We start from the raw sequence: 13,539 nt of genomic DNA on the forward strand, positions 1-13,539 counted from the left end.
GGTGGTGGGAATCTATATGGAGTAGGATGAACTGTCTTTTATGCAGCTCCAGAGATGAAAAAGTATCTATATGGAGCTCATCGTGTAGGGGAAGCTGTCCACTGTGCAAATCCAGAAATGGTAGCGGTTCTATCTGTATTTTTTTGGGGTAGGCAGAGTTTCCCTACGTAGCTTTGAAAATTGGATAGGCATCTGTATGGAGTTTTCAATTGGTTGCATTAGCTGTCATGCAATACCAGAACATACATCTTCCTCACCAGACAGCATGGAGCATTGGGCAGGGTCTTGTGTGAGCTTTGTAGACGTGATGGTCATCAGGTCTCAAGGAATTCTGAAAACCCTTCAAATGTTTGTGTTCCACTTGTACAAAGGAGGCAAACACCATAGTTCTTCCACGATTCCAAATAAAGTAAAGGCTTTGCACACATTTATTAACTGTGCCTCATGCTCAGGGCTTTCAGATTCGATCATTTCACCAATATTTTACCACAGAGTTACCATGCTGTCCAAGTTTTCTTTCACTTTTGTTAATTTTTTCTTCCATATTAAGTTCAGTTTTTCTCATTTCCTCTTTAACATTCAGTTCACTTTTCCTAATTTTCACTTCCATATTCTCCTCACTTTCCTCAATTTTGTTTCCAATTTTCTGCATATTTTGATAAATTTTCTCTTCCATATTGTGTTCACTTTTCACAATTTCCTCTTCCATATTTTGTTCACTTTTCTTAATTTTCACTTCCATATTCTGCTCACTTTCCTCAATTTTGTTTTCCATTTTCTGCATATTTTCATCAATTTTGTTTTCCAATTTCTCCATAGTTTCCTCAATTTTCTCTTCCATATTGTGTTCACTTTTTCCAATTTTGTTTTCCATTTTCTGCATATTCTCATCAATTTTGTTTTCCAATTTCTGCATATTTTCCTCAATTTTCTCTTTCATATTCTGCCCACTTTCCTCATTTTTTTTGCCATTTTCTGTGCATTTTCTTCAATTTTCTCTTCTATATTGTGTTTACATTTTCTAATTTTCTCTTCCATATTCTGCTCACTTTCCTTAATTTTCCCCTGCATGTTCTGTTTCGTCATCTTGTCGTTATCTTCAATTACTCTCTTAATTTTTTTTGCAACTATCTTACTTTTTTCGACCATATTGTGTTCGGCTATTCTTTTATATAGGTATTCGGTATGTGCATTATTTTTTAGGTTAGCCAGTTTGGCCTTTTCATCAATATGCCATTCCGTCATCATGTAGTTTTCTTTAATGGCGTCCATAATTGCTTCCTCTAGATCCTTCTCAGCTGGTCTTTTTGAAAACCAGCTGATTGAAGAGTTACTAGTTTGCTGTATTTGAGTACAGCTGTTCCCCACGTTCCATGGTATCAAGTAACTTCTTTCCTTGACTTTCGTTATCACTTCGTCCAAATCACGTCGAACTTTCTGAAATGATTCTCTTAGATCCCCTTCAGAAGTACAAGAAACAACTCCTGGATTCTGGTATGTTTGTTTCATTTCCTCCATTCTCTGTCCCATATTTGTCATTTCTTCGTTCAGATGCTGCTGAGTTTGCATTATGTGGGTGACTGCCGAATGCAAGTTTATAATTTCCCTGCAGGGTACAGAATTAGAACTTTATCGGTCTTGACATTTTGCACCAGGCCTTCACCAAACAGAGACTGCAAATACTTTTTAGAGTTAAACCAGTTTCAAATCCAGATACAACATACATGAGACAGGCAAGAATAGAAAGTGTGAGAGGAAAATCAATCTGTGAGGAACATCTGTATACCCCTGCAGCACCCACAAAGATGTCCATTTTCCTTGTGTATGTGTCTCTCCCCCAAGGTGCTCCCTAAATATTTCCTTTAGTTGTGTGGTGCTAACAGTAATTCTCGAGTTGTTTAAAAAAGGTGTCCCAAGAGCAGCTGTATTTATCAAAAGTCTTTCATCTATGTTCATCATAATCCATGGAGTGAATCTTTTCGCACTGCTCTCAAGGCAATCCTCCAAGTTGCTGCAATAAGTGAGCAAGAATCACCTTCCATGCTGTTGCTGTCAGTGTCCAGTGAAAATCCTCAGGACTTCTGCTATCGGAGTGAGCAACGAGAATCCTCTGAGCTGGTGCTTTCAATGTGAGCACCGCGACCTCTCTCAGCAGTTGCTGTCGGAGTGAACAGTGAGAATTCTGTATACTGTCAGAGAGAGCAGCAAGAATACTCTGCTATTATGAGAGTGACTAATGGAACTCATCCGAGCTGCTAGTATCGCAGTGAACAGTGACAAGCTTTCAATAGGCTGCCATCATAGTGATGGGCTGTGATGTGGCGTAACGGCTAGAGTGGCAACAAGTAAGATTTGTAATAATCTTACCTGCGCGCACTGCTGCCTCTGCACTGCATCTGGTAGGTGACGTACTGCTAGTTCCCAGGAGGTGGAAGGCTCGGGTTGGTGCAGGCCACAGAGTCAGAGGTAGTGGAGCGAGATGAGCAGCGACAACCGGGAGAGTGTGCAAGCAGGGATGGTGTTGGCGTCGGGACTACTGTCCCCTGATCAAAAATGCTCTTCGCAAAGTTCAGATAGACTACTATGCAGCCATTGGGGAGGCAAAAAGCAGTTTCTATGCGGAACGGATTGCTAAAGGTAACATCAATAGCAAGAAGATTTTCTCCATTGTAAGAAGCTTTTTGGCACCTGGCGCTGAACAAACGGTCCTCCCACCAACACTTCAATGGTGAGCTGTCTTCCTTCTTTGTTGAAAAAATACAGAACATCCAAGACAGTCTTGGGCCGGGTTCCCTGGCACTGAGGGATTCTTTACCACCGTCCCCTTTAGCTTCCACACTATCAGTTCCTCCATTTATGAACTTTGTGCCCATAGCTGGACCGGATACCCTGACCATCCTCAAATCTCTCAAGTCGGGGTCTCCGACTGACCCATGTCCTGTCAGAGTGCTGGCGGGGGTCACTGAGGTGGTTTATCCAGAGGTCAGTAGGATTATTAATCTATCCTTACAGATCGCTGTTGTTCCTTTGAGCTGGAAACAGACTAAGCTCCTACCACTTTTGGAAAAACCTTCTTTAGACCCATCCAAACTTGTTAGCTATCACCCTATATCTCTCCTACCGGCACAGACAAAGGTCTGTGAGAAGGTGGTCTTTTGACAGCTGGAGGTCTATGTGGAAACATCTGGTCTTCTCCATCCGGTGCAGTCTGGTTTTAGGGCAATTTATAGTACCAAGACTGCACTGGTGGAAATGGCAGAGGCGATCAGGGAGTGCCTGGACGTGGGCGGCAGAGCAGCCCTGATTTTACTTGACCTCTCTGCCGCCATCTATACAGTGCCCCACCAATTACTCCTTGCCCGCCTCTCAAATATTGGCATTGCTGGCTCCGCCTGGGACTGGATGAAATCCTTTTAGGAAGAGTGTACCCAGCAGGTTTGGATGCCTCCTTTTTCATCAACTGCTAAGAAAATGTCTACTGGAGTCCCTCAGGGCCCTACTTTGAGCCCTTTGCTCTTTAATATCTATTTGACTTCTCTGATTTTTCTGGCCGAGGAAGTGGGTGCAAAAATAATTGCATATGCTGATGACACCCAGCTCCTTTTTACCTGGAGGGACTCCGACCTGTCGACAGAAATTGCCCAGAACTGTCTCTCTGCTGTGTTTAAGTGGTTGGCCCATGCCCAACTGAAATGCAATGAGGACAAGTCTGAGGTCCTTTTATATGGTCTGTTCCTGCCCGCCTTCAGAGAATCTTTATGGCCTCCAGACTTTCTCCGACCTAATTCTGAGGGCGCTCCAGCAAAAAACGTGGGGGTCTGGTTTGAAGAGGACGTGCGGTTTACGGTGCTCACTGGAGTTGGTTTTGGCACCCTCAAGTAGCTTAGAAGGTTCTTCCCCTTGCTTCCGAGGCCGGCCAGGGAAATGGTTGTTCGTGCGCTCATTCTCTCCTGCAATGATTATGCCAATGCACAGTATGTGAGAATTCCTGGATATTTACAAAAAAACTACAGACCATATAGAATGCAGTGGCTAGACTTCTGTTTAACCCTTTCGATGCTGATGACGAGCTCAGCTCGTCATGATGCACGGTTGAGCTGTGCTGATGACGAGCTGAGCTCGTCATGAAACAATGGGAAATGGCATCATCCAGCACCGGAGGGGAAAACACCTAGCAGCGAAGGTGTTAACATCTTGGGAAGATCTAGCATAAAACAGCATTTACGCGAGTTGCATTGGCTGCCTGTGGCTCAGAGAGTGCAATTTAAAGCACTTATTCTGGCACACAGAGATCTGCATGATCTTGGACGAACGTACATCAGGAAGGATTTTGCTTTCTATGTCCCTCATAGATCATTGCGCTCAGCCACCCACTGACGGATGGTGGCTGAGCGCAATGATCCCACACGTTCTTCAGATTCCCACGATTCCGCAGAACGTGGCTAGGGGGCCAGTCTCTGTCCGTCAAAGCAGCTATGGCATGGAACTCCCTCCCCCTGGAATTACGGAACACTCAGGACCTCAGACTTTTTAAAAAGCCACTGAAAACCATACTCTTCAAGCAGTCGTGTTAAAGTTTTCGTTCCATCGGGTCACCGTTATTTTGCTAGCCAGGTCACTCTTGAGTATTAGTGCGCAGTATAAATCCATTATAATATAACATAACATAACATGGTCCGTCAGTCGATAGCTGAAGGCCAGATAGTAATAAACACAGTGTGCTCTGGCTGCAATAATGCCAAACGAACCCTTAATGGACTTGCTTCCTTCACGGTGCAGCTCTGCCTGGTAGCTGCTGCTGCTCCCGTTGCTGCTGCTGATGCACTGGTAAGGAGTTCACCCACAGGCTCCTGCCTGCGTCTCATCCCTGGTGGTCTAGTGGCAGAGCGTAACTGCTCTGCAGCAAGGGCTGCCCCTCTGTCTCTCTTTTCTGCTTTTTTTTTGTTTTTGCCTTTATTTCTGCTCTTTCTTCTGCTTCTGCATTTATTCTGTTTTGCTCTTTTTTCTTCTTCTGCCTTTATTCTGTTTTTCCTCTCCTTTTTTGCCACCCTCACCCTTGCTGCTGTGATCCCTCGGGACCCCCTCTCCAGTGCCTCTTCCCACTGCCACGTTACCCGCCACCCAGCTTTCCAGCCCCCCGCAGCACTACTTAAGGGTGGGCGCACATCAGGCTCGCCACCGGCATGTCAAAGGCATGCCCGTCTGTGCCTGGACCGTGCCCAGCGCCAGGGACCCTGGTTCTTGGACCTTCCACTGCTATGACACCAGCACCCTCCTTGCCCTCAACTCCGGATGCCACGCCGCCGGCCACCTCACGTCGCCGTCAGAGACCCATGGAATCTTCGCCTGCTGGAATTGCAGCCACACCTTCACACACACCAACACACTAGATCCTCTCACTGCCCACCCGACCAACAGCTCACCCGACCGGCTCAACTGCACCCTCCTCAACGTGCGATCCCTCCACAAACACGCCACAGAATTCTGGGACCTCCTCAACACTGCTTCTCACAAAACCGCCTTCTTCACAGAAACATGGACCAACCCCTGTTCTGAACCGGACATCGCCATCGCCATCCACGACGGCTACAAAATCACCTGCAAGGACAGCGCTAACCGACCAGGAGGAGGCATCGCCATTGTCCACAAGAACACTCTACGATGGCCCACGGACTCAATCGACCCAACAACAACCATGGAACATCTCCACTTCCAGATCCAGACCAACCCCCCAACACCCTCCACAGCACCCTCATCAACAGGCCCCCAGGGCCACTGCCTGCCCTTCACCAATGCCATTGTAGACCTCACCGCACCCCAAGCTCTCGCGTGCACTGATTACACCCTACTCGGCAACCTCAACTTCCACCTGGACAACTCCAGTGGCCAGAACACCAACTCCCTACTGGAGAATCTCACCAACATCGGACTCAAGCAGCTAGTCACCACACCAACCCACACAGCCAGACACATGCTCGACCCCGTTTTCTCTGCCAGTGGGAACATCACCTACAGCGACAACACCAAACTCCTCTGTATCGACCACCACTTAGTGCGTCTTGCCTTCGCCACACCCACCGTACACCACCGCCCTCATAGCCCCCCTGTCGCAGCTGGAACAGGGCCACTGAACAAATGTCTTGTTAACTTCCTCAGCATGACCAAACTGCCAAAACCAACAGACACCAACACCGCAGCGAGCAACTTCACCTACGGATCTCCAACTGCCTGACACCTTTGCACCCCTCAGGAAGACACCAGGTAAGCAACACTCCAAGAAAGCCAGCTGGTTCACTCCCACCCTCCACGAGTCCAGACACACCTGCAGATGACTTGAGAAGAGATGGAGGAACAACAAAACCCAGGAAACCCACACAACCTTCAAATCTGCCGTCAATGCACACCTCAAAACCACAAAGAAAACGTCCCTCCAAGACAGAATCAACGCCAACGCACCCAACAGCATATAACTTTTTGCCATCATCAAGGAGTTTGCCAGGCCCAGCAGCAAGACCACAGACATCCCACCCTACCAAGACGTCTGCAACAAACTTGGCACCTTCTTCCACCGTAAATACAGGCAGATCTTTGGCAGCTTTGTCACCTAAGGCCCTGCCACAATGCCCGCCACCACCGCACGCAACCACACCACACCGCAACAGATCGTGCTCAACTGGACTCCACAGGGCCGGCGCTAGGCATGGGCAGCGTGGGCAGCTGCCCAGGGCCTCGCACTCAGCCCACCAGCATGGGGCCACGCACTGGTGATGTGTCCTGTGGGTTCCCTGGCAATCCATTTCAAAGAAAGGTGTCACCTTTCTTTGAAATGGAGGGGCCCCCCTCCCTTGGCCTCTCATGGATGGTATCTGGATACATAAGGGAGGGAGACGCTCCCTTCAATTGAAAGGAGCCCCATTCACAGACACTGTGGGAGGCCCATTGTCCATCATTTTGGCGCCCCCATAGTTTTAACTTTTAGCCCACATGCAATTCTCACACCTATCGGACTGAAGGTGTGAGAAATGCTTGTGGGCTCAAAGTTAAAACTGTGGGGGGCGACAAAATGCTGGACAATAGGCCTCCCACAGTGCCTGTGAATGGTCTCCTTGCAAGGGGCCACTTATCTACATTAGAGGGGCCTCGCACATTCCCTTTTAGCCCAGGGCCTCGCAAATCCTAGAACCGGCCCTGGGACTCCACTCACCACGGATGGCACACTCAAGGCCATGAAGGGTATCCACTCAGGAACCCCATCGGATTCTTGCCCGTACCATATCTTCCATAGAGCAGCCACCTCCATCGCCCCAGCGTCGCCGCACCATTAACTGCTCCTGCGAAACTGTCACCTTCCCCGATGACTGGAAACATGTCGAGATCAACTGCATGAGGAGGGGGGCTCTTTGTAGTTTGCAAGGGCCCTCAGGTTTTGTTACGCCACTGCCCGCATGGAGGGAATAAACAGAAAACTCACTCTGAGCTTCACAGTATGTGGCTGTCCTCAAAATCATGCAGCGGTGTCGAGTCTTCCAAGCACAGGCCTGGATGATCACAAACATCAGGCAGGCCTGTTACCACGTAGGCGGAGTAAGGGACCTGTAGGACACATATTAGAAGAGGCAACTGCTATTCTCCATTCCCTTCATGCACAAGGCTGTATTTGGTGCTGTGTATGATGTGAATTGGAAAAAGGCATCGTCATTACAGTAACGTTAAAGGAACATGACCAATTACTCTGGATTTCAAATTAAAACACCATAGTGATTGGTAATGCCCTATAATCATCCCACCCACGCTCACCCACGCTCAATGTGCTGCCTTGGAAGCACCCATGCCCAGCACCAATTCATGCGTTGCTCTCAGACATTTTATAATAAAAACTGCATGAGAGCAAAGCAAGGATTGGTGGGATTGGGTAAACTAAGCACTCCAAAGGAGACTAGGGAGGTTGTGCTGTATTCTCCACTGGCTCCTTAACAGAGCATGGGTTTGGGGCCTAAAGTGTGTATGTTGGGTTGGCCAGAATCTTGAGACCTGTCCAACCCGACATGCGCACTGGACTTCAGATGAGTCACTAGGACTGGCCACGCCCTGCCTTAAAGTTAACACCGCCCTGCAAGTCATATTGAGTAAGAAACTACATTGACACTGCTGAATACCTGTGGGCTCAGTATTTTTTAATTATTCAATGGTGCCTCACTGCTCACTGGGGGGTTTGGGGGTTAGGGGGGATGAAGCTCTAATGCCCCAGAGGAGGAGCCACCACTGAATGATAGCCTTCCAAGCTGTTCCTATCACAGTGCCTCAAAGTTTTTGCATCCGAATGAGCAGTAACAAGACTCTGCCCAGCTGCTATCAGTGATCAGTTTACGCTGATGTTACCAGAGTGACCAGTGTGAATCTTTCCACTGCTGCTATCAGAGGGATCACTGAGAACCCTCCATGCTTCTGCTAACAGAGTGAGCAGCGACAACATTCAGCGCAGCTGCTATTAGGGTGACCAGTGAGAATCCTCATGGCTGCACTTTTTACAGTGATTAGAAGGAATCCTCTCAGCTACTGCCATCTGAGGGACTAGCCAGGTTTGGCGCTATGAAAGTCAGCTAAATGAGTTCTTTAAGCCGCTCCTAGGAGAGTTAATAGTATGAATCTAAGAGCTGCTGCTAGAAGAGTGGCTAGTAGGAATCCCCTGTGCTGTTGTCAAGCGAGAACCTGTGTTCCTGCAACTAACTGGGTTAACCATTAGAATCCTCCAAGCGCTTGCGATAAGAGTCAACAGATAGAATTCCCAAGCTGGTACTGTCAAAGTGATCAAGCTGTTTCATCTGTCTGAATGACCATTGTGAATCCTCTGATCTTCCGCTATCAAAGCGGCCAGTAAGAATTCTTTGAGCTGCTGCTAGAAGAGTGAGAAGTTAGAATCGGTGAGCACCTGCTATGAGAGTGCGCAATGAGTACTTTGGGCATCTACTCTCACTGTGAGCAATGAGAATCCTCCTAGCTACTATTATCAGAGCTACCCATGATAATCACCCAAGACTCCAACAGAGCAAGCAGTGAGAATATTCCAAGCTTAGGCTGGAAGCGTGACTACAGGTTATGCTGCAAGCTGCTGTTAGAGTGACTGGTAAGAGCCCATGAGCTTCTGCCATCACAGTCACCAGCGAGAATCTTCTAAGCTACTGCTGTGAGACTGACAGGTGAGAAACTTACAAGCATCGCAAAGAGGAGGCTGCCTTTGCTAATTTAATCACGCCCCATCATCCATACCACACTCTGGCATGAAAAAGGTTTAGGCATTTGTGCGACTTATCTTCGGGAGTTAGGTAGAATGAATGCCCCACCTGTAAGGTTTAAATTCCATACCTGTATGAAGACATCATCTGAGTTGGAGAATCTTACACTGCATGAATCTGGAGACCATGTACACCTACCTCAAAATCATTGTCATTAGCTGAACCCTTTCCTCAGCACACCCAGCAGTCATGGTGTGTGCTGGAGGTATTTTGGCGACATGTATTGAGACTCAGATTGCACGCTCCTTGTCGAGATTGACTACCACGACCACAAGAGAGCAAAGAGGACAGACAGTGGAGGCTGCATACTGTTTCTAATGGTATGGCAGGCCTTTTTACCTGTCCCTGCCAGAGAGATTTGTCTTTTTGACAATTGTCTTTTTTTAAATTGATCTGCCAGTCCCCTGCAATTGTGTCCTTTGCTTATCCCTGTAGTACATGGATACTGTGTGGTGGTACAATTTAGCATGTACGGAAGATGCATGTATAGAATGAGCATGACACTTGTGACTGCAGCTAGACTGGGTTCCATTTTGTGCTTTCTACATTTGAGTAGCAGCTAAGATGGAAGGATGGCGGAAGATCCTACTCGGTAGATGTGTAGAGCAGACTGTCCTCAGAACATTCCAGTTATCTTTTGTACTGTGTCAAATTAAAGCATCTTATGGGAAGGAGGCAGAGGACCTCTGTGAAGGTACGGAATTTCCCCCAACCCTTTCCTGATGATTGTTCTCTGGAGTGGCTTCTAACCACTGGTTAATTAGTAGTTAAAGGCTTCTCCAAAGAAGACTCCAAGCTCCAACTCACCATCCTCCTCACAGCTGTTAAAAAAGACATGTGGGCGACCAGACTAATTGCATACAGCAAAACAGGAGAACTGCTCAAAAAAGTTCCCAGAACTGACCAAGGACAAAAATACACATGAAAACTTGTTGTCCTTGACCCCAAACAATATATCCTGGGCGTTGGGCTATAGGAATTCCAACAACCTGTTAAGCTCTAGGACACCAGTCCAGTGGTAACTGGCTGTAATTGATTCAATTTGAGCTCATTAAATGCCACTAGACTCTATAAAAAGGTCTGAAATTGGGAACTCAACATCTCATGTATCCAGACATAACTCGCTAAAAAATTCTCAGCATATGGAGATGAGGTGTCCAGTTATGTCAGGATGCACAGATTTTATCAGGAAGAGGCTGTAGGCAGTAAATTGCTTTTGGGATGCAGAGAAAAAGGTTTGTACCGCATGGCTACTTATGAGTTGCCACCAACCATTAGACAAGTCTTGGCTTTGTTACAAAGACAGTGGTCAGCCACGGTGAAAGGAGTCCCATTCCAAAAGAGTATCTGATGGGAAACAACGAAAAAAGCTACGTAGAACCTTTGCTAGAGTATTTATGGCACATTTCTCATACTCAGGAAATTATATCATACATTCGGAAAAGAGAAGCAGGAGCGTACTTGGCAATACCATCATGGGGTTTCAGCACTGCAGGGATGATTCACTTCTCAATAAATATTCAAAAGAAAAAATGAGGCAAATGTAAGTGCTACAGAAACAATTTGTAAAAGTATGCATAAACTTTATTAAACCCAACCACTTGGTATCTGTTGTTAAGGCACTCCATTAGCTTCTGGAAGACACAAGGGCAAAGCCTAATTAATGTCTTCTGACCTGTTCACAAAGTTTTATGAGACACAGGCACAGAATACCTGCAGAAACTGGCACCAAAACATGCATAGCTTGAATCTCAACTTTGCAAATGTACATTTAATTATCAGGTGAACCTTAAAACTGAGGCAGATCTTTAAGAGTGCAAGCCCTAAGGTTATGGAGCCATCTCACCCTAACGCTGAGAACTGGACCTAACCAAACTATGTTCAGGAAACATATAAAAGCAGACTTATATACCGTGACTTTCACTTGATCTCTACAGAGAAGGACAACAATTGAATATCAGACACCGTTCCCACTTCATCTTATTGAACTCTAGCTTTCCCATTACCTAAATCAAGATGTATTGTTGTTGTCAAAGCCCCTCTGCTGTGGAGTAGCCAAAATATGACACCTAGGTCTATATGAAGCTTCTAAATAAGTAAATGAACTCAATACTCTCTTGACTCCAAAGGCCATGCTAGGTTACAATGCTGCAGAATGTCCAAGATAGTGAATGTCATTTACATGGAAAGCACAGCACTAAAAAGTGAAGAGAGATGAGGTGATGTGTGGGTCATGAGAGGTGGACATCTTTAAAAATGTAAGCGAAAGCTGTAAAGGATGTTGTTCCTATAGATGCCACCTTTCTTGGTTGGTGATATCCAGAGTAAGGGCACTGGTAGGATTTCCAGAATCTGAGTGGATAAGGGTTTTATTATTGGCTTTATGTGCCAACCTCCATTATTTTCTATGTTTTTCTATGTCTATATTTATTGGTGTTTGGCCATGTGTGGTGCTAGCCTTACTTCAGCTCTGAGATGAAGTACATTTACTACAGTTTTGATTCATGTCTGGCTGCAGTAACTTTAAAAGTGCAGTTTGTGAATAGGAAAAGTCTCTTTTGTGGGTGGGTATATGCCCCTCCCTAAACCCCTACCCTTGACTCCATTTTCCCTACTTCCTCCTCCCCAACCCCTACTTATTTTTCAACCACTCCCTCAGTCCTCTCTAGCAGCCGCAGTCGGCAGTAGGAGTTCCTGCAGGGCGGTGATGTGGGGAGGGGGAGGGGCAGGGTGGGGGTAGTAATCTATGGATTATGGAGTTTAACAGGTAATAAACATATAAAAAAAATCAACTAATTTTGTTGCGGGCACTACATCGCATTTGGTAATGCAGTACGCGCAACGAAATTCGTTTTATTTATTTATATTTTTACTTACCTGTTAAACTCCGTAATCCATGCATTACTACCCCCCACCATGCCCCTCCCCATATCACCGCCCTGCAGGAACTCCTACTGCCGACCGCAGCTGCTCTCTTGTTTCCTACTATGTAGTAAACTTACCTGTGTGAAGATCTTGCAATAGAAAATAGGAGAGCTGGAGCTTTATACTCATAGCTTTGTGAACAGCAGTAATACTTTAGTAGTGATAATGTAGTACTACAAATGTATGACAAAATGCAGTTTGTGAGTAGGGACTAAAGAATTAACCATTGATGTAAAACAGGAGCGAGAAAGAGATACCCATCGAGCGGCTGAATTGCACAATGTGAAATCATAAAACCAAAGATCAATTTAGGCTTCCTCTTCCTCGCTTGACCAAACTGTGTGATCCTAGGCAAATATTGTATTTCATTGACCCTCCTTTTCTTCATTATCACATAAGAGAGCCCCTTCAAATATGTGAGTGCAGGAAGTGCAGCATAGCTCTTTTGTTTAACAGGACTATCATTTTGGTTATGTAAAATAAGAATCTAGTCCACACATAGGGAATACTCGACGAGAGACTTGACTATTTAAATGCAAACATTCATATTTGGCCTGCTTGCGCGGGGTCTCTTGTAGAGACACCAAGGCCTGGCTCGGCTCTGGCTCTCCCTGGCAATTTGTTGGCCCGCTGACATCCACTCCAGGCCATTCTGTAACTGATGTCAGGGAGCTCCTACTTGACTGACATCCCAGCGCCCCGCTGTGAGTAGGAGCCTGATATTCCAGAGCCCGACTCACCTGTGATGCTGCTCCAGGTAGCCTTTCATTTGCTCGATGACTGCCCCCTGCTCCTCCACAACTCTCTGGATGTCGTTCATGCTGCCAAAGGTCTTAATTAATTCCGGTGAAAAGATAGAATTGTAGCGAGAAACGAATAGTTTCTTACCTGTCGGTGTAGTTTTGCAGCTTGAAGATCTTTCTGGATTCACTATGCTGTGCATATTCCGCGGTCTTGTGGTTGGGTCCGGATTCGTAGTCTTTTCTTTGTTTTTTTTTTTTTTTTGTAGCCCAGGTGGGCGTCGGCGTCACCCTTCCTTGGGTGTATTTCTGGTGACGTCGGCATGCTTCTTGCGGAAGCTCCCACTCCTGGGCGCCATCTTTGGATTCTTTTTTCCGTGTTTCTTTCGTCTCCGAAGTGATGGCAATGTTCTATTTTGGTGAAACTCATTAACCGCTTTGTACTTAAAGTCCTTTCTATTATTATTATTTTTTTTTTTTTACCACCTCTTCTCTCTCCAGCCTCATCTTTCTGGAGGAGGTGGGTGGGTTCGCTAGTGAATCCAGAAAGATCTTCAAGCTGCAAAACTACACCGACAGGT

At 46.3% G+C, this 13,539-nt stretch overlaps 1 protein-coding gene across 1 annotated transcript; it reads right to left on the bottom strand.

Annotated features, from left to right (window-relative positions):
- Positions 1 to 209: 209 nt before the first annotated feature.
- On the bottom strand, positions 210 to 13,038 carry LOC147710566 (uncharacterized). The gene is made up of 3 exons (XM_086920026.1): positions 12,959 to 13,038; positions 952 to 1,606; positions 210 to 778 (listed from the first exon to the last, which is right to left on the bottom strand). The coding sequence occupies exons 1-3, from the start codon at positions 13,036 to 13,038 to the stop codon at positions 473 to 475; spliced, it is 1,041 nt and encodes a 346-aa protein (XP_086776152.1). The 3' UTR covers positions 210 to 472.
- Between the last annotated feature and the right edge of the window lie 501 nt (positions 13,039 to 13,539).

The sequence above is a fragment of the Lissotriton vulgaris genome, chromosome 5, assembly GCF_964263255.1.
Source record: "Lissotriton vulgaris chromosome 5, aLisVul1.2, whole genome shotgun sequence".
Classification (NCBI taxonomy): Eukaryota; Metazoa; Chordata; class Amphibia; order Caudata; family Salamandridae; genus Lissotriton; species Lissotriton vulgaris.

Bases quoted from the DNA above. Each gene is read 5' to 3' on its own strand.
- LOC147710566 (XM_086920026.1), bottom strand. From the start codon at position 13,038: ATGAACGACATCCAGAGAGTTGTGGAGGAGCAGGGGGCAGTCATCGAG. The intron at 1,607-12,958 runs GTGAGTCGGGCT...TGTACCCTGCAG, and splicing joins TACCTGGAGCAGCATCACAG to GGAAATTATAAACTTGCATT. The intron at 779-951 runs GTGGGCAGAATA...GAAAATATGCAG, and splicing joins TGGCAAAAAAAATGAGGAAA to AAAATGGAAAACAAAATTGA.